Genomic DNA, 27,456 nt, shown 5'->3' with positions numbered 1-27,456 from the left:
TTGACCATTTCTGAGATGTATGGTTAATTGAAACTCAACCACCAAAGAACACCGGTATCCACTATTTAGTATTCAAGTCCGTATAAAAATAACTGCCTTTACTAGGACTTGAACACTGGAACTCTCGACTTCGAAATCAGCTGATTTGCGAAGACGCGTTCACCCCTAGACCAACCTGGTGGGTCAATGTTCGGGTCTAGTCGACAACAATTAAACCTGAGTTCAGATTTGAATTGTTACTCTACCAGAAGAAATACATCAAAAGACTGTTGCGGTTTCTCTCTGGTAGTGGAATTAAGAACTTAATTTAGCGGTTTCGCTCACGTCAGATCCCGTGCGGAATAGTGTGTGCGCAGTGAAAATAGAGTAGTGTTGTTCCAATATTTATTACCCATTTATTATTCTTTTTCTAGTTTGTGTTTATTGTGTTTGGTGTTTATTGTTTAATTATTTATCATCATGCAGTTATATTTAAGTCGCTAATGACTATTATTATTGATGCGACAATAAATAAACGATGGAAAAATTAGTATAATATAAATTGCATCGTACAGAGATAAGATAAAACATTTTTCTTAAATAGGCATGTTAAAAACGATTAGAAAAATAATATGTATATGTCGAAAGTGTAATAATGTTTTTGTAATTAACCATCTGAAATTTTTTATTCTCATTTTGGTTATCTGCTAAATATAAAAAATAAATAAATATTTTTCTATTTGCTATAAATCTTATTAACTACAATATATTTGAAGTAGTATTTTGAGAAGACGATTGAAGTTCCCGCTATGATACGCCATCAATACTAAATTTTAACTCAATTGCTTTTAATGCAAAAAACTTCTATAGGTATTTTTCATTATAATAATGATAAACATTTTTTTTAACTTATATGCATAGTTCAAAACAGTGTATAATTTATAAAATAGTTCTACTACTCAATTTACTTTTATGCCAAATATGAATATATTTCTATGCCAAATCTGAAGATTTTGGTCCAAGCAAATCTCTAGTTATTAATTAATTCAAGCCGACACCCAAACAAACCACACTTAAATACAAACAATCAGAATTTAACTATCTTTCTGCTTTTATCAACATTTTATTTTTCCAAAAGCCAGCAGAGCTAAAAGGTACCTTTTAATAAAATTATCCCCACACTTTTCATTTGTTATAATGTGTATGTGTGTGTGTGTGTGTGTGTATGTATATATATATATATATATATATATATATATATATGTAAGGTGATTCGAGAGGAAAGGGGAATAATATTTGGTAACTGATTCTACAGCTTGAAATAAGGAAAAGAGTTCAAATAAATTTATGTTGGAAAAACGATTTGTTATCGAGTTACGGGTAGCAAAAGATTTCGTCCGGATTTCAGTGACTCCGGTGAAATGTGGTTATACTAAAATTTTTAAGGCGTTTTTTATAAGTGGTATACTTATAAGTGGTTTCTTATTTTTGTTGATCTGAAATAATACAGAACTGTATTTCCCGTAGTTTCGCATTGAGAATGCGACCGATTAGTTCATCGCATGTGTCTACTTTCACATTTCAACCATCCCCATAGGTTCGGTAATCTAGATGGCCAATTCTTCGGCCCTCTATATCCATTTATCATTTATCCACTTACAAGTAAATTTTTCATGTAAGAATGTCTTACTTTTCGTAAAATGTGTTGGTTTTCTATCAAGCTGATAGTACCTTTCAATTCGTTTCGCCAATGAGAAATTTTCAGACATTGTAAGAGATTCATCGCTTAAAAATTCCAGTTAATTACTCCCTGTGACATGTTACTTTAGTATGAAATGGCTTATGAATTGGTTATAGATCATGTCACACAAAACGTTCACCGAAAATCATTGCTGAAAATTTGATCTGACTACATATGGGTTTCCTGTAGACGGTTTTCTGTAGACCACCGATGTGCATTCCGTGTTTTGTTTATGCCATTACGGGAAAAATTCGTAATGAAAATAGTATCGTCCGAAAATAGTATGATCGTAATTAAGTGACAATTATTGTTAACTCACTGACAAATCTGCAATCGACTGGCATGGTCACCAAGCTAGAGGTGTTAAATTTTCTGAACATATTAAGAGCGCAGTCAGTGAGCTCGTAATGTTCTCCACACTGCACTTTGTGAAATGTTGAGTAGTGTAGAAAATCTTCACGTGCTCATTGTAGGATTAAGATTTGTTGAAAGGAAAAACGTTCTTTAGGTTTTTCCTTTCATAACATGTACCGGATAATGATCAACTGAAACATGAACGCTCAGAAGTCTACCATTCTCACTAAGATTATTAAAAATTGTACAAAATACTTTACGGTATGGAACTACTCGTCTAGGATACCTACGCCGGTATTCTTCCACCGCAGCTGGAACACTTCCATCGCAAAAGGCGTACCCAAAAAAAACCATAGCATATTCTGTATAAGTAAAGAGACGCGGCATTTTTCAAAACAAAGAATTAAAAATTAATTTCGAAGCATACAGTGTCCTCAACCTAATTTTTCAAAGGTCTAAATTTATTTTACTAAAAGCAACTGTTTTTAATTTTAACAAATTCATAACATTTTTCTGTTTTGTTTTTAATACGGGGGTTATTTTTTTATGGTCCGATCGGTCACGAAATTAAAACCACAGTGAAAATAAAAAATTTGTTATTTGTAACAAGTACTTACATAGTTACGCTATTTCTCTACATAGTCGCCACTCCGATTTAGACATTTGTCGTAGCGTGGTACCTACTTTCCAATACCCTCGTCATAGAACGGAGCCGCCTGTATTTTCAGCAATGTTTCTACGCTGGTCTACAGCTCGATGTCTGTGCCAAAATTTTGTCCTCCTACCCAGCGTTTCATGTGAGCAAAGAGGTGAAAATCGGATGGTGGGTAATCAAACACTTCCCAACGAAAACGCTGCAGGAGCTTCTTTGTTACAGCTGCAGTGTGCGGCCGAGCATTGTCAAAGAGAAAGACAATGCCTGATGACAACATTCCTATCCGCTTATTCTGAATTGCCTTTCGTAGACGTTGAAGAGTCACACAGTATGAGGCTGCAGTGATGGTCGTGCCACGTTCCATGAATTCCACCAACAGCTGCAGACCAGCGTAGAAACGCTCATAAAAAAATAACCCTCATAATATAAGTTGATTTTTTTTGTTTTTCGTAGACTTTGTTACATCAATTTTCTCAAAATTAGATTATCTGCAAGTTTTGATAATAAAATTTACATTTATTTAACTTTTACAAAGTTATTGTACTTCAAACCTAAACAATAAAAAATCTGTTTTTTGACCGAATTTTTCTGTTTTTGTTGAATATCATAATAAAACCTACGAGAGATACAGTTCTGGAAACTGTTTTATTCGATTTTTCAGATCAAAATCCATAAGAGTCCATGAAGTTCACCTCTTATATAACGCTTAAAAATTTCAGAATAACTCATTTCACCGTGGTGAAGTGAAATCCGAGCGAAATACTTTCGGTAGTCGTAACTCGATAAAAAAACGTTTTCGGACATGTTAGTGTGAATCTTTTTACTTATTTCAAGCTAAAATTAGTTCTTAAATTATTTTCCTTTCCTCCTAAATCAATATGTGAGTGTGTGCGCGCACGCGCGTGTTTGAAAAAAATTATTAAGATTCAAATCTCAACGAAGGTAAGATTCTAAACAAATTCGTCAAACCTTCCGAGTAGTCTGAATTTTAAGTCGGGATGATATCGCAGAAAGTCCAAGTAACCTAACTTTTGTTTAATAGATAAATTTAGTTTACCTCCTAATTAGCTTCCTAATGTTATGTTTTTACTACGTTATGTTAATGAAGAATTGTTAAAAATGTTATACATACGATTAAATTAAAATTAATACGTTACAAATAACTCTTGGAAAATTGATGGTACCTTGAATAAAATCACGAAACTACGTGCTTAATTGGTTGATTACTAAATTACGTTCAAATACACATTTAGAAAATATTTTTAACATTTTCTAACAGCAGTAGCATTTACTGATAATTTTTTGTCTTCAAACGCTTATTAATAATAACACAAAACTTTTATTTTGTTATTTATTTATTTATTTTGCGTTATTTTTATTTTGTATTATTATCCCACACTTTCACATCGTTTACTTTTGCCGGTGACATTCCTTAAACTCGGAGTAATTTATACCAACGAGATTAGGCTTGCTATTGTTGACTGAGTGCCTTCCGGGCAGCATGGCAGGTGTCAATTATCACGCTCCTTTGCATTAGCGCGTGGGTCTTCCATTGGATCTTCAGTTTTTTAAGACTGTTGTGCAAAGTAGGTGGTATTATTCCCTCCGCAGATATAATTATTGGGATTATATAAACTTCTTTTTGATTCCACATTTCTTTAATTTCAAAAGCAAGATCTGCTGTATATTTCTACAGCTACTCGTTGCGTTTAGTGTTGATGTTGTTACTTGATGGGATGGCTACGTCTATTAAGTAAGTTACTTTTTCCATCTTATCAACTACTACTATATCTGGCAGTTGGGTTTTGCTGTTAAAATTCCCTGGTTCCAGAAAGTTTTTGCGTTGTTCTCCAAAAAGGAGGTTGGCTCATAAGTATAGTAGGGTCCTTTTTGCAACTCTAACTTGTATCTGTTGTAGAGTTCTATGTGTACAATTTTTGCTACGTTGTTGTGCCTCCTGGTGTACTCCGTCGGAGCTAGAATCGGACTGCCAGTGATTATATGGTCTACCGTTTCATTGTGTTGCATACATAGCCTACATTTGTTGTTGATATGTTCTTTAAGAATAACTCTCTTATAATTTCTTGTTGCTACTACTTGATTCTATATGCTACATATAAACCCCTCCGTCACAGAATGTAACTTTCCTTGCACAAGCTAATTATTTGAAGCTGCTTTGTCGCTCCTTCCTGCTCTAGACGATGTCGATATCTCCCATGCAGCTCTTTTCTTCCCCATATTTATTTATTTATTTTAGTTATTTTTATTTTGTATTTAATCTCAATTACAAATAAAAAATAATATTATATTTTATCATTTCAGATGTGCATTGTTTTCTACAATTTGAAATAGTCTCTGTATGAAAATAAATTTAAAAAAAGTATTTTTAATTTAGCTATATTAAATTAATTCCAGTTGTAACAAAAAAACTAAAAATATAAACTCCATATATTTTGTATGTTTTATTAGTTATTTAAAAAGGTTTTAATCCGTCTATTAAATTATTGTTTCCTGCGTGCGTCCATGGTATATAAACTGAATATAAAATTTTATTCTTGGCTCCATTCCAGCGATTCTCCACAAAATGTATATAGTTTGCACATATTAACTTATTGGTAAAAAATACTATTTGCTTCTAATTTTTTATTATTTTTTTTTTTTTTTACAATATTTTATTTAAATTAAAACCGATTAATTTTAATTTCACCTGTTAATAAATAGTATTGTACTGTTATTTGTTTCAACATTTAATCAAATTATTTTGATGGTAAATGTTTAATCAATTTTGATTTATTTGAGCTCCATTATCACAAATCCATTTTTTTAACAATAGAAGTAGGAAAATATTGTTTCATTATCGGTACATCATAATTATACTTTGTAAAACATCCTTCTATATTTCTTTTATAAAAAAATCTCTGTTTAACGTGTAATAACACACAGTGTGACATCTTTAACACACAGTCTTAATTGACTTTATTTATTTTCCTAATGTACACATTGCAATCTGTTCAACTAGTGAACAATAAGCAACCCTCCACAGCCCCAATGAGTTGAGGATGTTATTTATGGCATGTAAACGAGGTGTGGTCTTGTACAGACTCAGGCCGGCTATTCTTGAGACATGTGGTTAATTGAACTTCAACCACCAAAGTACACAGTATCCACTGTCTAGTATTCAAAACCATGTAAAAGAAACTAACCTTTACTAGAATTTGAACCTCAGATCTTTCGAATTCAAAAATCAGCTGTTAAACAATTGATTTGCGACTACATGTTAAACACTATACCAGTCCAATGGGCTAGTTTTAATAGATTATCCAAAAAAAAGTCTCACGTGAACATCACATGATTTCCTTGTACGCCTATTAAATTACATATACATATTGCTGCACTTCATTTAAACTTATTTCATTTGAAAGCGAAATACGATCCTCCAATTTTTTTTTAAAAGTTTACAGTTACACAACTGCATTGTGGTGGACACCACATTACGTCAAATTTTTTGTGGAATATATTTAAATTAAAATAAAAAGTTAAAAAAGAGAAAAAGATAAAATGTAGTCGTATTCGAACCGATGTGCCTTTCCCTTGTAAGATCCAAATATTTCATTCATTAAAATTTTATTTGGTTATAACTCTGGAACCAATGAAAGTAAATACCACTTATGATATATCGTTCAAAAGCTCTTATTGAGGGCTTATTACTACAGTTCAGAAAAAGTACAAAATCCAAATTCTTTGGATTTTGGGCTTTTTGGACACTTTTTTTCAATCGATTGCAATCAAAAGGGGAGGTGCACAACTAAATGTCAACAGTCCTAAATTCAAAATTTCAATATTTAACTGCTATTCGTTTTTGAGTTATGCGAGATAAATACGTACATACGCACAGATATCACGCCGAAACTAGGCAAAATTGATTCCGGGATGGTCAAAATGGATACTTCCGTTGAAATCCGAAAACCGAAAATTTTCGTGATTGCAATACTTCGTATAAGGAAGTAAAAATAGAAATAGAAAAATATGCATATTCTATGCGCTAAACTGTAAAGCTGTACACTTTAAGCTGTATTGTAAATGTAAGATATTATTTATTGCAATACCGCGCTATTTTATTTCATACTAGAGATAAAATTGGTTTCGTCCGCTTGTTGCTTCTTGTGCTAGTTACTTCATAGGTTTGAATAAATTTACTTGTATGAAAATATTTTGTAGGCCCAAATCAACATAACTGTTTAATATTCCGAAAAAACTTTCCTATAAAACACTTTAAAAATTATTGTTCAAAGTTTTTAGAGTTCTAATTTTTGTCAGCGCCACGTACTTTATTTAACAAGAAAAGTTGGAGTTCAAAATCCAAAATTTTGCAAGAGTATGTAGAGTGATTCAAGAAGTATGTAAGAAACTTTCAAGACGTGTCTACTGGTGAAATTGTAGAAGGAAGTTCATAGAACATAGGGTACAAAACGCTTCGTTAGCAAGTGTCGGCTGGTAAAAAGATTTCCCCTGATTTCTGCGTCTCCAGTAAAATTAAGCCAGACTCTATTTTTTGGGAAATTAAGGGATAAATTTAGTGGTTTTATATGAAATTTGACCTGTAAAATTCAAAAAAAATATTTGTTCCAGGACTGTATTTTTATTAATTTTGTGATAGATCTGGGATACAAGATAAAAAAAAATAGGAACCACTTGAAATCGGTAGTATATGAACTAGAGTGTAATACAAGAAAAGAGTTAGTTATTAGAATTATCTATGCGGTACAACTAATACAAAACAACCCTATTGAAGTAAAAAAAGCCACCAAAATCATTGTGTGTCGGGCAGAGGTTGTATCCACTGTGGTAGAGGAAATTTCCAGCAGTTTATTTAATTGTTTGTAAGTTAGTATTATTGCTTGGTTATATTTGTTAATTTTCTAAAATATTTAATTCTTTTTTCTTGTAATATTGAAAATTTTGTTTCGTTTAATAAATAATCTGCCACACTTTGATATATTTTGTTCTTAATGATCGTAAACTTAGAAATTCATACATTTGTATTTAGTTTCTGTAGACGTAATTCATACCATTTTACTCAGAGTCAAATTCTCTACAAGTTTTGTTTAAAAGTTTTATGTGCTTATTACCTGTTTAACAGTAATTTTACGGAAAACATAAAATAGTGTGTTTTTCGACCCCATTCTTTTGTCTTTTACTCCAGATTTCTCAAAAAAATATAGTTTTAGGACCTATTTTTTATTTTTTCAATTCTTTAGGTCAGATTTCATATAAAATCACTAAATTTTCTCTTTAATTTGTATCCCAAGGATTATAGTCTGGTTTAATTTTACCGAAGACGTATAGTCAGGGCGAAATCTTTCGCCAGCCGATGTTCAACATACAAGAAAATTCATATAACATATGTTCGGAAACTTTGTTATATGAATTTTCTTATTTATTTTCACCAGTAGAACATACCTGAAAATTTATTATATTCATCGTAAATCACTGTTTACATTCTTCAAGATTTTAAGAAAACAGTCTTTGAACTACAAAGAATTTTCTTTAGCAACCGTGTTGAAAAATAAGATTCAGTATTTAGTTTTTTATTTATAGTAAAGTTTTATGTTAATTGTACTGTAATTTTTTTTTTGTGGAAGAAATGAGTGGTTAAGAATTGATAAAAATCAAAAGTTTGCACGTAAATATGTATTAATCATTTACTGTGCTACCCGTTGATTCATAGAACAAAGCTATAAATTAATTTTAAAAACCTTTTTTTAAAATTAATATTAAATAATCAGGTGAAGATTATTAGAAAAGAGAACTTATTTTTTTTTTTTTAAACGAGTAGCCAACAAAATAATTAAAATCGCTAAACTGTAAAATATAATAAAGTTTGAATTCTTTAAACGTGAGCATTTTGAAGTCGACTCAAAATTAAAAATCCTACTATCAACAATTTATTGAACCTTAACTAGGCATATCCTTCTGTAAGACTAAATTTCAATTTTTTTTATACTTTTTTCTTCATCCTTCTTTCATGTTTCATTGAATTACTAAATTTCAAAAAATATTTTTCAGAAATATTTTCAAATAATTTTATCTATATTATTCGAAACAGGCAAACTTCTTTTTTCATGAGAGCACTTCTTTCTTGTGACAGTCAGTTTCTATTCTCTACCTTAATCCATCCATCCTTTGTAATTTGTTAACGTTAAAAATTACGCTAGAAAAATGTTTTTTTGAGTTTCTTAAAATATTAATAAATATTTATATAAATAATAAATATCATAAAAATAGTTATAAGGAGGAAATGAATTAGAAAACGGTGTTATAGAGGAAGAAGAGAAAGTCAAAGAGCATGAAAGGTGAGAAACAATACTGAGATCTGAATTTCAGAGAGCATTAAAAGATTTGAATGGGAGAAAGGCTCCTGGAATAGACGGAATACCTGCAGAATTACTGCGCAGTGCAGTTGAGGAAGCAATAGATAGATTATACAAAAACTGGAGTGTAATATTTACGAAAAAAGGGAAGTTTTGTCAGACTTCAAAAAGAGTGTTCTAGCCATGATACTAAAGAAAGTAGGAGCAGATAAATGTAAATAATACAGCGCAATCAGTTTAACTAGTCGTGCATCAAAAAATCTTAACTAGAATTCTTTACAGAAGAATTGAGAGGAGAATCGAAGAAGTGTTAGGAGAAGACCAGTTTGTTTTCAGGAAAAGTATAGGAACAAGGGAAGAAATTTTAGCACTCAGATTAATAGTAGAAGGAAGATTAAAGAAAAACAAACCAACATACTTGGCGTTTATAGACCTAGAAAAGTCATTCGATAACTTAGACTGGAATAAATTGTTCAGTATTTTAAAAAAATTTGGATTCAAATACAGAGAGAGAAGAACAATTGCTAACATTTACAGGAACCAAACAGCAACAGTAATAATTGAAGAACATTAGAAAGAAATCGTAATAAAAAGGGAGTTCGACAAGGATGTTACCTCCCTATCGCCATTACTTTTTAATCTTTACATAGAACTAACAGTTAATGATGTTAAAGAACAATTTAGATCCAGAGTAACAGTACAAGATGAAAAGATAATGATGCTACGATTTGCTGATGATATAGTAATTCTAGCTGTGAGTAAAAAAGATTTAGAAGAAACAACGAACGGCATGGATGAAGTCCTACGCAAGAACTACTGCATGAAAATGAACAAAACAAAAGTAATGAAATGTAGCAAAAATAATGTAGATGGACCGCTGACTATAAAAATAGGAAGAGAAAAGATTACGTAGGTAGAATAATTTTGTTATGTGGGAAGTAGAATTACGAAAGATGGTACGAAGCAGGAGCGATATAAAATGATGATAGCACAGGCAAAACGAGCTTTCACTCAGAAATATAATTTGTATAATAAAAAATTAATTTAAACGTCAAGTAAACATTTTTGAAAGTATATGTTTGGAGCATAGTTTTATATGGAAGTGAAACTTGGACGATCGGTGTTCCTGAGAAGAAAAAATCAGAAGCTTTTGAAATGTGGTGCTATAGGAGAATGTTAAATATCAGATGGCTGGATAAAGTGGTAAATGAAGAGGTGTTGCGGCAAATTGATGAAGAAAGAAGCGTTTGGAAAAATGTAGTTAAAAGAAGAAACAGACTTGTAGGCCACATATTAAGGCATCCTGGAATAGTCGCTTTAATATTGGAGGGACAGATATAAGAGAAAAATTTCGCAGGCAGGCATCGTTTGGAATATGTAAACCAAATTGTTAGGGATGTAGAATGTAGGGGATATACCGAAATGAAACGATTGGCACTAGATAGGGAATCTTGGAGAGCTGCATCAGACCAGTCAAATGACTGAAGACAAAAAGGACCAAAAAAAAAAAAAAATGTTATATAAAGGCATCTATAATATTTAATAATGGATGTATTTGTATTTCTAAAAATTTTTTAAAAATGTAATATTTTAAGTCAGAGAAATTTTTTCGTAAGGCCACTAGTTAGTAGTTCGGTAATGAATTGATATTAAGTGTAGGGTACAAAATGTATAATTTAATCTATCCGTTACACTGGACATTTTAGATTACAACGTCACAATTATTTTTTCAGATTTTTATGAGTAATTTTTACTTTAAAATCCTTAAAGAATAATATAAAATTCGTTTTGTGTTAATTTAAGATTTAAAAATTTGTTTAATTTTCAGCTACTTTCTTTATACTTTATCTTTTATCTTTAATACTGTTTTTAGTTTTCTACATATAATAATATAAAACAAGAGTAATAATATTTTTGCGATAATAAATCTGAATATAACTATATAGGATCTTTCATAACGTTAAGAGATGAAATCAGTTCCGTTACTGAATGTCATTCACAGTCAGTTGTATCTTGACAGCCATTATCTCTGCTCAAAGAAGGGAAGGGGAACAGACACCTCTCAACGTATAGTTAGTCGTGAGGAACCCCTTCAAACCGCTTTGTCCGCTATTTGCACATAAGATATGCGGAGCATAATGCAGCTGCGCCTTTTTACAAAGGACAAAACCCGTGGTAGCTAGCTGCTCGTTGCTTTTCATTCCCTAATAAAAAGTAAGGTAGGCAAGTGTAAGTGTACTTAGCTTACTGCCACCTCGCTACCTGTTTTTTTTTAATTTCTGTTTTACCACAAGTAATATTTTCAGTAGAAAATATTGCATTATTTTTTTTTTCATGGTTTGCTGTAAATTATTATTTTAATTTATTAAAATTTATCATTTGAATTTTCTTTCTAATTTATCTTTTCTATTTTACCCCTTTTTTAACAATGTTTTTTTTTAAACAAGAAATTGTAATAAATAAAAATTGTAAACATAAATTTTTGTACACTCATAATTAAATAACCAATTTCTTTTTTATGTTAACAATTCTACCAAATTTCAATTTTCTTTAAATTGAATTCAGTTTGTTTCGAATATAAGACTTTTATGTGCATATGTAATAAAAATACATATTGTGTAAAACATATATTCATATATGTATAACATACTATGTATATATTATTAATAATATTATATATAAACATTAGCATCGTATTCCACAACTTTCCATGCTGCACCAGAAGTAATACATACCTAAAATATTTAAACCAAGGGGATAAAAAAAAAAACAACATGTATTTTTATTTTAAGAGGTAGGAGTTGATTTTTTTTGAAAAAGTTTTTGATTATATATTTATTTTTTGGATATTTATATAAGATGAAAATATAGAATTATTGTGGAAATATTTAAATTATGTCTGAGAATATAAAATAAAATTAATATTTATGTTGTTACATGTACGTTAGTTCACTGTGGTAGCTCTTTTCTATGCAACAACTTGGTTATAACGGCAGCAGTAACAAGTAAAGTACTTGAGGACAGATGAGGTCTGGGATCATTGTCTCCTAATGGCACTTACCCTATTTGCAACTAATTTTCTCATGCTGCTGCTAAACCCATTATAGAGTAAACTGCTGATAACTCACTATATAATCTAATTTGAATCCCATTCAGATGACGGGGCCTGTTTATTTTTTAATTGATTAATTAGTCTTAAGACTCTTAATAGGATAAAGAAAAATTACATGTTTTTTTTTATCAAAGGATTCGTAAGAATTAAAATTAATTTTATTAATTGATAAATATTTTAATTAATTAAATCAATTTCCACATTTTGATTTTATTCTATCTGTAATATATTTACAATCAATTTGAAATATGTATTTTGTTTGCTTAATGCTCTTAACAATTCTGTGTAAAGAGGTTAATAAAAAGAGAAGTATTAAAATTTATGGTAAAAGTACCATAATTAATTCACTTAAATGAAATGAAGTATTCACCGTACTTACTTCATAATATGAAGTTCATAAATGCTTTTCCTGAACCTGAAAAAAAGAATTTGAAAGCATTATATCTTAGATACTAATACACCTGAAACATTTTTTAAAAAATAATAAAAACAATATTTGTTCTCCTTAATTCTACATTACCAAAAAGTATGTGATCGTTAATTAAACTTTTGTGTAATTTAGTATGGTACATAAACAGATGTAATTGTAATTAGTAATAAAATTTATTTCACTCATTTGTTTCATCACTTTTAATGTGTTTCCTATTCCTGTATATGTCATTGCCACTTTTTATCACAGAATGCTTGTCAATATTTTTGCTAATTTCATAATATAGTTGAACTTAAAATTTACATTCCCATCAGTATTTTAATTCTTCACTGATTGTCATACCAATTAAATTGGATTAATATTTTACAAGTTTATTGGTATCAAAGAATATAAGAACATTAAAATAAAATAACCAGGCACTAGTTGATGTAGTCAATATGTTGATTTCTATGTCCTCTGGTCTTAATTCAACTCTAGGAAGTGATATGAATTTGTATAACTTATTTTATCGGTCATTCCTTTCAAATCTACTTTGGATTTCAACTTATGAAACACTACTTCAGTTGAATGCATATATAATGTATTTGTAATTTTTTAAAGTTTTTACTAACATTTATTTCTCCTATGTGACTATTTTCATTATCGCTTACTTAAACTTTGAATTATTTAAAATATTAAAAATCATACAGTTGACAACACCATTTTAAATAAATGCCATCTTTTTAGGACGATAGTACATTGATTCCTTACAAAACGACACAACTGTTTAGTTGTTTAACGGGTTAATGGTGAGGTAATTGCTTTGCTGAAGTGAATAATTACAATAGGAGTGAATTATACTATTTATAAAATGAAACATGAATCAATCGACTCAATATTTTTTATTTCAGTATGTTTCAAAGCTCTTTTTTTTATGCATTCTAATATTAAGCACATGCCTACATAGTTATGAATGTAAAAAATTTTGATTGAAAGTAATAATTATCAATTCATAATGTAAAATAGGTATATATATATATATATATATATATATATATATACACTTAAATTGTAAATCAAATTCCATAGATTGTATTAGTATACTATCACATATTTATCTATTGCAATTAAATCATTTTTCTAAATCATACAAACCACATTTACTTTGTTACATTTATTTACACAATTATACAATATAGTAAATTTACTTTAGAGTTTAAATGAAATTACTAATCTAGTTTTTATTTATTTTCAGGATCAGGGACACTATCAGAGTCCATACCCGATAAAGTACCATCAGCTGATGAGCAATTATCACCTTCCACACCATTACCAAGTAACGCACTTCACCATCACCAACAATTGCAGCATCTTCCACAATCTATTCAGCCACCTCAGCCAGAATCGCAACAACAACAGCAAAGATACATTGTGGAGACAATCACTATGACAACTGTGACAGAAAGAAGGATTGTTCGAGAAGCTGATGATCAACAAGTCCAGAGAAAGACTGACAGCGGTATAGATGGAGATGGAAAACTTAGTGGTATATTGAAAGGTGGTAAACTGTGGAAAAGTACTGATTCTGATGATAGCCAAAGTAAGCCTCCTGAGCAGCCTTGGCCAGGTCCAGATGATCCGGATGGTCGGCGATCAGTAAGATTTTGTGATGGCCAAACTGATACAGAGGACTTACCTGCTCCTCCACCGACTGAACTTACACTCACATTTAAACTGGGTAATCATGTTATGGTATCAAATAGTTCTCGGCCCAATTCTGCTGTGCGTCAACTTTTTCCAGCACCACGTTTTATGTCACCACCGCCCCAGCCCAATCGATCACCAGATAGTGAAGATCCCAACAAGACAGATCCAAAGTATTTGGTTACAACTGAAAACCTTAGATTGTTTGATGAATCAAAAAAGTCTAAGCTCAAACAATATTTTCAGCAGGGAAATGCAAAGAACAAGGATGGTTCCAGTCAAACTCTAACCTCTCCCCAACAAGAAAATCAGGCATTTGCCCCTGCTAGTGATGATGAAGATAGTCTTCAGAGTAATCTCATTAAACGAACTATTGAAAGAAATACTCTGAGAAGAAGCCTTCTGAGATATCCACATGATTCTGCTCGCCTGAAACGTAATCAGAATAAAATGAAAACGGAAAACTCGCTGGTCGAGAGGATAAAGCAGTTAACCTGTGATGTTGAAGAAGAACAGATCCTCTCTGGTGATGAGAAACAAACTGAAGAATGCTCATCTGTAATGCCACCACGTACTAGCCCTCCAGGTGAAGAAGCAAAGCCATTACCTGCCAAGTCAGAAAAGGTTGCTTCCAGTGGTATGTCTTCTACATATAAAAAACTGACGGATCTTTTCACAAGACGAGCTGACAAACCTGAATCTCATTCACATAACAGCATGGTATTGCAAACACCAGCTTCGATAGAACACCAGTATCCATATTATCAGCCTGTTTATCAGCAGACAACATCTCCTCCTGATCTAGGTAATGGACTTAATACACACCTGATAAGTAAAAGTAACTTAGTTGCAAGAACCAATTCTACCACAGAAGCAAGAAAGCAGTTCCTTTCAACCCTTGCTCCTCTTACTGCCTGCGTTAGTGGCAGTGGGGAAGATTCTCCTGTAAATAAGGAAATTCCAGGAGATAGAGGATCTGTAGCCAGTACCAGCACAAGTACTGCTGCAGATACAGAATATAGTTTAGATGATATAGAAGAAGCTTTAGTAGATGAACCAGGCAAAACTGCTCCTCAACCAGATGTGGTGGCTGGAACACCCGCTGGAGATACTCAAGATGAATTAGCATTATTTGTGCAGCAGGACGCCAGCCGTATAGAACGACTTCGTAAAAGATACAGTTCCACACCCTCTACTTCTACTGCAGCCTCCGAGGATGATGAACAAGATGATTATGGTTTTAACAGAAGACCTTCAGTGAGGGGTATTAAACCACGGTTTGGTTCAACCACAGAGATTTTACAACAAATGCAATCTCAGTTACAACCACCTCCTCCACCTGGAAGCCATGTGTCTTGGCCATATTATGCACCTGATATGGATCCAAGAATGGGACGTACAAGTGGACCTAGAGGCCAGTTACCAGTTCTTAAGGAAGATAGCGGTTTTACTTATGTTCAGGCTGACAGTCCTGTACCAGAATATCCATCAAGTTCTCCTGTTGATGGAGGTGCTCGGTATCAACACTTACTTTATTCTTCGACTGGAAATCTTCACCAGCCAATGAGAATTGGAGGTGGTGGGTCTATTCATCATGTCCATTCAGAATCTCCACCACCAGGAGTAATGGTTCCATTACAAGAAGTTCCAGGACAGATGTATAGTCGAAGAGCTTTACCTGGAGGAAGCCTTGTACAAATGCAAGTCCCAGTGCCAGTCAGATTACCTCATTATCAAGATGACCCTCACTATGGCCCTGCAACATCTATTATCAGAGTCGGCCAAGGTCAGCAACAAACTATCCGTGTTCCCTACCCTTCAGGCACTCCAGTTCAAGTGCATCTTCTAGCTACCCGAAGGGGAGACAGTCCACAAAGACCACCTCATTTGGTAGTAGCTCGTGGAACACAGACTTCCTCTATTTCAGCTACATATTATCAATTGCCTCCTCCCCCACCACGTAGTTCATACCCACTAAGTATACGAGGTCCTCTTGTTTATTCGGCTACCCATGATAAGCCTCCTCATCTAGGTCCATATCCACACACAAGGTCCTCTTCTCCTACATTAATACCTTCCTTAACATCATCTCCAACCCGCATGAAGCCACATGCTAATGAACGTGGTGTGCCTGAAGGAGCAGCAAGTTCCTCTCCTGCATTCCCTCAAGACTCTGTTTATAGCGTTCAAGTGTCTACATCTACAAATATACCTTCACCTCAAGATATAGACATTACCAACAGAGTGCAACCTAATAATAGCTCATCTCAACAGCCAAATAATCCAGTTTTCTATGCAATGAATGTTTGACAAACCACACAACATTACCATTACTATTGGGATAATGCAGGGACTGGACCATAGAAAAATGTGTAGGAAATTTTTGAATATTTTTTATAAGATTTGTAGAAGTAATGTTACTAATAAAAATCAACTGAATAATAATAAAATTATTTTGATACATCATCATAATTATCAAGAAACTTTTTACAAATATTACTGTAAATGTAAATATATTATTTACAAGTATCATACCAAATTTTTATGGTAACTAACTATAGTTAAAACATAATAAATTTTATTTAAAAAAAATTAAATTTATAAAATTATTAATTACTTTATCTCTCTGAACCATCATTTTGTAAAGATAGAATTAAATGAAATGTCACATTTTTTAATGTATAAGATATAAATAATTAAAAACATTATAACAAATCTCAGTTAGTAATCTGTTCTAGAGCAACTGATGTAATCAAAGGATTATTATATAGACTTAATTAAGATGATGTAGAATATTTTTAATTGTTAATGACTAAATTTAGCAAATAAAATTAAATTTGCATGTATTTTCAAAAAAATGAGTCAGAAACATATATTTGCATTCATTTTTAACTATAAGTTGTAGATTTTAAGGTGTTTTTATTGATTTTACTTTATGCATACATTTGATTTCTGTAAGTGTTATTTTATTTATTTTAGAAAAAGAGTAATTTTTTTTAGTTGTATAAATTTTCATTTACCAATTACAAACAAAATGAGCCATATTCAATAGTTCAGGTTGGTTAAAATTGGATCAAACAATCTATAATTATAATTTATTAAAGTTTTAGATAATAAATGATCATGAAATATGAACTCAAAAAAAATATGAATGAAATAATAAATTTCATATTCACTGAATAACAAACATCTTTCTGAGTAGAATAGTTCAGTTAATCCAAACTTTAAAATGTTTGATAACCTTAACAAAATTAGAAAATAGATAAACCATAAAATCAATATATATTTTTCTTTTTAATGAAAAAACAGCTAATGCCAAGTAAGATGCTACCAACATCATCTAATCATAAAAAAAAAAAAACATGTGATATGTATTTTACAAGCAAAGACAAAAAGAGATTAAAGTTTATGATTACAGGAAAAAAGTGGTAAGTTATATCAGAACTATAAAAACAAAGCAGTTATAGTTGCTGTGACAGTGCTAAGGTATTATAGATGTGACTGGATTTACGCTTGAAACCTAGCCAGTTTAAGTAAATAATCTCCTGAGCTGCTGAGATCACTAGATTAATCTAAGCTTATATAAATTTTGTTAATATTCAGTCCATCAATTTAGATTGATGAAGCTGCACTATATTTATTATAAATAAACTCGGAAATAAATTTTTTTTTATTATTTTGAATTGATTCCAATTTTGGTATTTTTAGATTTTCATTTACTTGATCAATGACTTTATAAAAATAAAAAGTATTTATTGTTGTTTTAATCTTTTTTATTAATTTTTTTTTGTAGATTTACTATTACATCTTTATCTTTGTTTTTCAACTCTGTAAAATCCTTAATGTGACAAAAAAACTCCTAGCACATTTTTATTTCAGTACACAGAAATCTGTATTATTAAATATATTACATCTTTATAATATTTTATTAAAATATTACCAAAAAATTAAAAAGTAGTAAATAAATACTAAAAATTATTCTTTTTTACGTTATTTGAAAATAAATTTTTTCCTGTGTTTTTGATTATGTGCACGCATGTGTATCCATGTGTGCACACATTAGCCATGTTACATTATTTGCTATACATCTTGTTAACAATTGTAAAAATAATGCATCTGATTATATATATGGTTGTATGTTACTTACAACTTCTAAAAAATACATAACATTTGCGTAACTAATAGAATAATATATATAATTTTAATGGAATAAATTCTAAAATTCTTACAGATAATTTCTGAGTATGATGGGTTGGATATTTGGCTTGAGCTTGGCTTTTTGAACTGGTTTTTTTTTAACTTACACTAGAATCCCTCATAAAAAAAATATATACTTCAGTAAGAAAGTATGAGTATTACAAAAGTAAACATAATCTGTTCAACTTGTGAACAATAATCAACCCCATAGCCCAATGAGATGGGGAGGATATGTATAACATGTAAATGAGGAATAGTTTTATATATACTCAGAACAACCATTCATGAGATGTGTGGTTAATTGAACCCTAACCACCAAAATACACTGGTAATCAGAATCTAGTATTCAAATCCATATAAAATAAACTTGCCTTTGCTAGTATTTGAACCTGAGAACTTTCTACTTCAACAATCAGCTATCTATTAAATGGTTGATTTGCGGCAATGATTTTACCGCTAGACTAAGCCTATGGGTAACATAATATTTAAAATTTAATTTTTTTAAAAATCATTTTTAAAAGTATTATATTTTGTTATTTTTATTTATTTGTACACAAATTACTAATAAATAAATTTACTAATAAATTAAATTTATATATTCTAAGTCTTAAAGAAAAAGGTTTTTGTAATTTTTTTCTTTTATCTAATATATAAAAATGTTGAATTATTAATTGCTTTGAAAATAAAGAATATATATTTTAAGTACAAAGCAGAAAGTAAAATGTTTAAAATACCTTAAAAAATTATGAATAGAACTTTTAATAAATAGAAATCAGTGGTTATTTATCTCTGTTACCATGAACAGGGCTAATTTTAAAAAAAGTAGTTATTAAATAGTAGTTATAATGTAGGTAAATTAATAATACTCTAGAATCCTATTTATCCAAATTTCATTCACTTATACTTCTGGATAAATAAAAGAAAACACTGTAAAATTCAGGAAAATGGATTGTACAACACAATTTAAAATCAAGCAGCATGAACACTATATGGTTGGATTTTTCTTTTACTCATTGTCACTTATAAGATTGACATTCTGTTTGATACTTTATTCATAAAACTTGGTGCTGCTATTTTGGTCACTATCCCATATTTATTGAAGATTGTCAAATATGTAACCCTCATCAATGACACATGAATATTTCATGTTGTTGTGCTTCTTCTGCGATATACTTGTCCTTTTTTTATTCAGATTTTAACCCTGAATAGTTGAAGTACAATTTATAGAATTTAGATTTTTTAACTCGTTTTGAATATTAACAAAAAAAAATTTTTTTTTAAATAAAATTTTCATTAAACCTACTTTATTTTATATACTGACTGTACTTTATATACTGACTAAATACAATATGTTTATTATGATTGTATTTCATAGCTAAAAAAAACACAAGATATCTTTTACAGAACAATAGCCAAAAAATATTTGCTGCTATAATTTTGATTTGATGGGTGATCTGATTTTTATTAAAACTATGGAGCTGGCTTTTTAACAGATGAGTTGGGGAACATAAGTGTACTTAAATATAATTCTGAGGAATTAAGTAGAAGCAGAAGTAACTTTTACCTAATTTCTTTTTTAGCTAAGTTATAACTTAGTTTTTATCCTGTATAATCATTAAAATTATTTCATAAGTGTGATTTTTATTATCTCTTATACTTCTTGAAAACAAAACATATGTTTTTTTTTTTATAAGAGTTAAATCATTCAGTTTTATGTTTTAAGAATAGAAGATCTGTATATTTATTAAGATATCTAACCACTGATTTTTTAATAGAATTTTTTATAGATATAAAAAAATTAATTATAAGGTTTTGAAGATCAGTAATATAGAGAAAGTTTTATCCCATTTCTAATCGCTTTCAGTATTTTATGCTTGTGTAATTAAATTAAAAAAGCTATAATATTTTTGTTGTAATGTATTTATGTATTATATTCAAGTGTATGTGATCTGAATTTGTAATTCAAAATATGGTTGTAAATTGTTTTCATTGTGATTTATATAGTAAGAAAGTGTTGTAAATTATATAAAGTATATTATAGTATTTATAATTTTAATTAATAAATTTATAATAATAGTAATAAGAAATTGTTAAAATGCAAATAAAAGATTGTTGAGTAAAATTTCATTATATTAATATTTAATTTATATAGGTAATGTATCATATATTATAAATTATAGTATGGTCCAAAGGATATAATTTTTTTTTATATTATAATTTTATTTTTTCTGCTTTATTTATTTACTTTGAAAAGCCAATATATTTTTCAAAAGTATAACATCAAGACTGTAAAATGAAATAAACGATTATTTTTTTTTATTACAATTCTATTTCATTTTATTTTACTGGAGGAAGTTAAATTTAATTTCCACTTGAGCTAAAATAGAATCTAAATAAAATATGCAAATACTGTAATAATTTCTAATTTTTATCTTTTTACCATGCATATGTTATTGATAAAATAAAGTTGTACACAATTTTTTGAATTTCTTTTTTAAATTAATTTTATTAAAAAAAAAAAAATATTATTTACACTTTTATTTATACTATTTTGAAAATGATTATTTTTATTTTAACAATTTTTTTTTGTCTTGATTATTTCAAACAACCAAAATGATATTAATAGTTTTTTTTGTTTTTTTTTTGAAAATATTCAATTATTCAATTTTGGCTGAAAATATTAACGTTTTGTTGGATTATATAATAATTTCCATACAAATTAATGGCTAGAGTAATCTCTTTTATTGTGAAATGAAACTCTTTTTTTTAAATTTAATAAAATTGTAAATAAATATTTTTAAAATACTTAATTAAAAACTTTAAGTCATCTTTACGAACATCCTCCGTGACTTGTGCTGCTGTTATTGTGTTATTCACAATGATATTAACTGTAATTACTGCTTTCAGTTAGGCAAACATGTATTATTACATGCTAGGGTATAAAAAGTGTGTGTGATTTGAACTGTGCTTTCATCTATTTCATTGATGTGTATTTTTATAGGTTTGTATATTTTGTAATGTTCAAATGTGTTAAGATATCCTTTATAGTGTGTATCTAGAATGTAAAAGTCATTGTCAGTATTAACTCATTTGTGATTTGTTTACATGAGGTGGTTAGCAAATTGTTGACTTTATTCTGTGAAAAGTTTTTTATGAATTCATCTGTGAATAATCCCATTCGTTCAGTTTAGAGCATTGTTCAGCTTAATTTTTATATTCAGGGACATTGGAAGTTTACTTGGTGATTATATTCAGTGTGTAATGACTACTTATGGTTTGGTTTGTTCTGAAGTGTATTCTTCTTTTTTTAATTTCTCTGCTTTCAAATTAATATCATTGGCAGCCATCGTAGACAAGCATACCAAATTTCAATAATAATCCTAATTGAATACTAATGCTACTGTTCTTCCTTTAGTGAGCTGGGTACATTTGTTTCATACATTGTATCAGCTCAGGAAATGTAGATTGCTATGTTAAACATTTACATTATGATGGTCAGTCTGAAGATTATACAAAACTATTAATTGAGGCAATCTATAAAAGAAGGGGGCATGTAGATCCAAGTAGGATATTTAGATAAATAGCAGTTTAATCTTTCAGTTTGCATAATATTATGTCTTGTTTTTCTTTATAATCACATGTTTAGTTCACATAAAATTTTATTTTTTAATTTTTTAAATGTTATAGATGATAAATACCTAAAAACCAGTTTAATTATGAATAATCAAAATTTTTCTTATACAGCCTTTTTCTGTTGATTCAACTTCTGTTTAAATAGATTTGTACTGTTTTAAGGATAAAAGTCTCTTAATACTAAATTTAGTTAATTATTAAAAAATTAAACTAATTGAAAAATTGTAAAAAATAGTCTATAGTATTCCAAAAGAATAAATGAAAATAATTTAACTTCAGTGAAAAACATTTATGAAAAAATTAAGCAATTTTAATGGAAATAACTAATGTTTGTAATAGTGAGTTAAATAGACTCTACCAGACTTCTTCCAAAAAATTTTTTAGGGATTTAACATCATTGATTTCAGCATGATTAATGTGTTAGAAGGCTACAGCTTAAACATTTAAGTAGAGTAGATGAATATTCAGTCATGGAGGAAATAATTGAATGCGAAAATAATAATTGACCATTCATTGACAGTAAAGGTTTATCTCATTTAACTTTTATAATAATGAAGTTTAAAGTTGCCAATATTTTTGACTTTAACAAATATTTCAATGAAAACCTCAAGTTGGACTCAGGGATTCATCTCAGTTCTTCAATTTATTTTTGTTCATTATTACACAAAATGGATAGAGGTTCTACCTTTTGCACTGATTTAAGTCTTATCAATTCCCATTTCTTCTTCTTTGCTTTTCGAAAGGATTTGAAGTTGCATGCATATTTTGAAAAAGCACACTTGTAAACACTTGAATAATGAACACCACTGGTTTTCGCAATCCATGAACAAAATATCATAATTGTAAGATTCCTGTTCTAATCCTATTGCCTCCTGCTGCATCAGAAAGAAGTACAGTATTTTCAGTATTACAAAATTGTTTCAGTTATTTTTTAAAGCAATAAAAAAAATTAAATAAATAAATTTGAATTTTGTTACCTTCAGTTTCTATGAAACAGATGCTATTAATTATTTAAAATAGTACAACTGCATCTTGTAAAACTGAATTTTATTAATATTTAGGCTGGGAATAATGAAGTTCTGAAAAAAATAATAAACTTCACCAACTAATAAAGAAGAACCATTTTCCATTTTTCTCATGTAATCTTTTCTGTGCTGGTTACATCATTTAACATTTTTTTATGAATTTAAAAAGTAACTTTTTCATACCTGAATTAATTTTTGATTTAAGCCCATATTCAATACAGTTGTACACAGTCATTAAACATACATAGAAACGACACAGTCATTATAAGCAATATTGTGTTCAAATATTTGTCACTTTAAATACAGTCAGTTATATAATTTTTTCAAATTATTTTTGGACAAATTGGGATTCTCAAAGTATTTTGTAATTATAATGACAGTAATTACTACTATTGTGAGGAATATTTATTTAAGTTACCTTAAATTAATTCTAAAATATTGTCTTCAAGTTTGTATGGCCTATATGTGTGTGCTCTTCTAATCTTTCCTGTGAAATCTATTGAACTTTAAAAATTTTGTTTTGTTTATTAATGTTTTGTTTTAAAATTAACTACTGCAATACCTGAAGACTTATTCCATTTTTTCTTAAAAAAATATTGTCATCTGAACTGCCTATCCAGTTTTGGATTCATGGTTTTCTTTCTTTATATTCTAGTAGGGAAAATATTGGCAGTAATCTATCTTTACAATTGCAGAATACTGAATTAAGTCTTTTTAAATGCCAAAAGAAAACTGTTTCCATCCTTATTAGTTTAATATTTTTTTATTTATTATTTTTCTTCGTTACATGCACGCTTTTACCATATTTATCATGTTCATCAATGTTAATTTCATTCCAGACATTTGAACACTTTGTTACTAAATGATGAAATGAAAATTCTCTTGAATAAGAAATGAAATACTCTTGATGAGTAAATATGTAAAAAGAAATTAATCAGATTTCCCACCAAAATAAATCTGATGTAAATATAACACAACACACGTTAATTAGCTTCTATTTTCAAGATTTTGACATTTTTCTAAGGTATGTGCTTCAAAATATAGTTTAAAGTGATCACTGAAAAAAGGACATTATAAGACAATTTTCTGTAAGCCAATTAATGTTTAATTTTATATTGGGGCCAGATTTTTTAATTATGAGTACATTAAATTTAAATTGTTATATAAAATAACAGCATTAATGTTACTGAAACAGGTTTTCATGAGAACAATTGAAAACAGTAAGATAAAAGTTAAAAACGCATTCATTTGAAATAAATTTGGTTTATCTTATTATTAAAATTTAGTTATTCTGATTAACATTTGATTTATGGAAGGAATGAAAAATTACTGAAATTACTCTGTCAGTAATGGTTTGCTGGAAGCATTTTTTTATTTTTACTTTTTAACAATTTTATACATTGCATATATAACTAAATTATGTATTGCATAAATAAATGCAAACTTTATCACAAAAAAAAATTCTTATTTTTATAGTTCCAGTTTTACTGTGCACCACAAATTATTAATTTGTATGGAATTTATCTATACAGCTTACTTTTCTGTTACTTTGTATTGTTGTTTCAATGCTGATTTTTCCCTTAGAGAAATAAAAATGTATATTTTTTTCTAAAGTAGTAAATTGAACGATTCAAAGGACCAAATAAAGTATTACGTGAAATCTATATTACCTTGATGTGTTATTAATAAACCCTTAATATAGTTCATGTTAATATAGATGGTTTTATTACTTTTAAGAGTAAAGGATGAGAAAAATATTTTTTATGAATTTTTGTTTTCCAGTAAAAATTACATATATTATATCATTACGGCTTTGTTGTAAATGAATTGACTTATTGAAATATATATATATGTAATTTTTTTGTAATTTCATTCTACTGATAACTATAAAGCATTATTAATTTTAGTAAGAAAGATTTTCAAACTGCTTAAAGTGAATTGGTTGCAATTTCAGAAAATAAAAGAAAGTCATGATTTCTTCAGAAATTTTATTGGGTTACTTTTAAACTGGTATAATAATTTTTCTTGTCCTTTATTCATTGTTACATTTAGAGGAATTATTTATATACATATATTATGTAGTATTATTAATTGTTAAAAATTATGTAAAATAATTAATGTATATTGTATTATATATAATATATATTCTGCAATAAAATATTTGTATAATGTAGAATAAAATAATATAAAAACTGAATTAGATTTCTTAATTTGTATATAAAATTATTTATATAAATACTCGTTTAAATACATAATTATTTAACAAAAATAAATATAATATTAAATAGGTATTTTTTATATTTTTACTTTGAATTTATTTTGTTAATATAGTATATGTATATGTATGTTTTATAATTATTATTAATTAACCATAAAATATATATATTTTTTTTTATATTCCTTGCATCTCAGTTACTGCTAAAACAGTGAGAATATTTATAAGAAAGTTCTTCTAGCTATTTTTAATGGCTGAAATAGCAAAACAAAACTTTTAATTTCAGGTAAAGAATGATTTTGATCTTTTGATGTTAATATATATAGATATATATATATATATATATATATATATATATATATATATTGAAGTTAATTAAATTTATTAAAGTGTATCAAAAGTACCACTTGACAATTTTTAAATAATTTATTCTCTTATTCTGTTCAAACCGTTTTAGCTCTTTTTTTATTGACTAATCACAATAAATAATTTTAAATTTTGACAATAATATAAATAATGAAAAAAAACTAATAAAACTAATTTCAATTGATTTCAATGCTAAATGGTGGCCAACTTATGTGAGTTACCTTAGCATGCAATGTATGTATATTACCAGCCAAGGTATATCAAGAGTGGTTTTAAAATTAATAAGCATAAAGACATTTTAATCATCCATAATAAAATAATTACTGATTCAATTGCACATATTTTTTGAACTATTTTTATCAATTTTTTGTAATATTTATTAAAACCATGGTGTTTGGAAGGTGTGGATAGTGTGATTGGAAATAATTAAAAACAAATATTCATAGAATTTAATATTATTAATAATACAAAAGTAGTTAAGTTATATGACATTAACTATTGATTAAAAATTATAAAATGTAAGGCCGGTTAAGTATATGGTTACCATTATTGCTGATTAACTGATCTATGTTGTTCCATGACCAAGGTTGAAATTCAGTATAGAGTAATGTTAAGTGATTTGAAAAGTTAGTGTGGGTTAAAGCCCATAAGGGCTAAGTATGGAGGGGATGGTGTGGTGATCAAAACTGTCACATGGAGGGTGTCTTCTCCTACAGGGTCAGAATGTTAGTGGGGAATCAATTTGTCTCAAGAGTGATCATCAAGATATTGAATAATACCAGTTATAAGACTTTGGCTGAGATTATAGATTAATATAAAAAGCAAAAATAAATACAAATAAAAGATAAATACCATAATTCATTTAAAAAAAAAAATAACTTTCTTCCATGGTGATTTATCAATTCATTAAATATCAGGCAAATAAGAATAAAAAATAATGAAGTAGAAGAGATGTGTGATATATAAGTAATGTGTATGAAACGTTAATCTAGATTAAAGTTATGGTAACAAAACCTAATAACCATCAATTAATTAATAGCAGTAACAGACATAGTGATTTTGTTTATACTTGTACACTCATGTTATCTGAATTTTCAACAACTCTAACAAGCTTCTGTTCAAATTCTTTTAAGTTCGGTAGGATTTTATTTATTTTTTCATTTAATTTTAAATTTATTTAAATAGAAACTGTTTAATAATTTTCTATTTAAATCTTTTTCATAAAAGGAATTATTTTATTATTTAGATAAGGTCTGTCTGTTGATTGTTTGTTTCTGAGTGTTTAAGATAAGAATCTGACTTTATTGGTAATGAACTTCAATTATACACTTACCATACATTTTTTCAGTCCCATAAAAATTTAAAAAAAAGTAAATTATCCAGAAATATAAAATATTTCTATAAGGTCAGGCCTTTAATGTTTTCTTCTGTATGTAGATATTTTATATTACTAGTTTAGTTAGTCGTATCTATAACTTTTGAAAAAAATATAGAAAAACTTTATCTAAGTCTAGAATAATCTATAAAGAAATTATTACTACTAATTTTTACCAAATGTGTATTTTTTCTGAATTGAAAATGTATTTTTTGTGTATTGTTTTACATTGAGATTCAGGGGGAAATAATACTGACTTCTAATTGTTTGTCTTGTTCTCATGTAATGTTTAATTTTTCATCAACAAATGAAATTTCATT

At 28.6% G+C, this 27,456-nt stretch overlaps 1 protein-coding gene across 1 annotated transcript in view; it reads left to right on the top strand.

The window, feature by feature from the left end:
* LOC142319869 (uncharacterized) overlaps nt 1-16,698 on the top strand; it is a 535,079-nt gene extending 518,381 nt beyond the window's left edge. The window contains exon 3 of the mRNA XM_075357543.1: nt 13,877-16,698. Within this exon, the coding sequence (XP_075213658.1) occupies nt 13,877-16,635 (2,759 nt within the window). The 3' untranslated portion in view covers nt 16,636-16,698. The remainder of the gene's footprint in view (nt 1-13,876) is intronic.
* The last annotated feature ends 10,758 nt before the right edge of the window (nt 16,699-27,456 follow it).

This window comes from Lycorma delicatula, chromosome 2, assembly GCF_047948215.1.
Source record: "Lycorma delicatula isolate Av1 chromosome 2, ASM4794821v1, whole genome shotgun sequence".
In the NCBI taxonomy this organism is placed as follows: Eukaryota; Metazoa; Arthropoda; class Insecta; order Hemiptera; family Fulgoridae; genus Lycorma; species Lycorma delicatula.
Note: the sequence above shows the minus strand (reverse complement) of the source record. Positions and strands in the feature narration are given on the sequence as shown.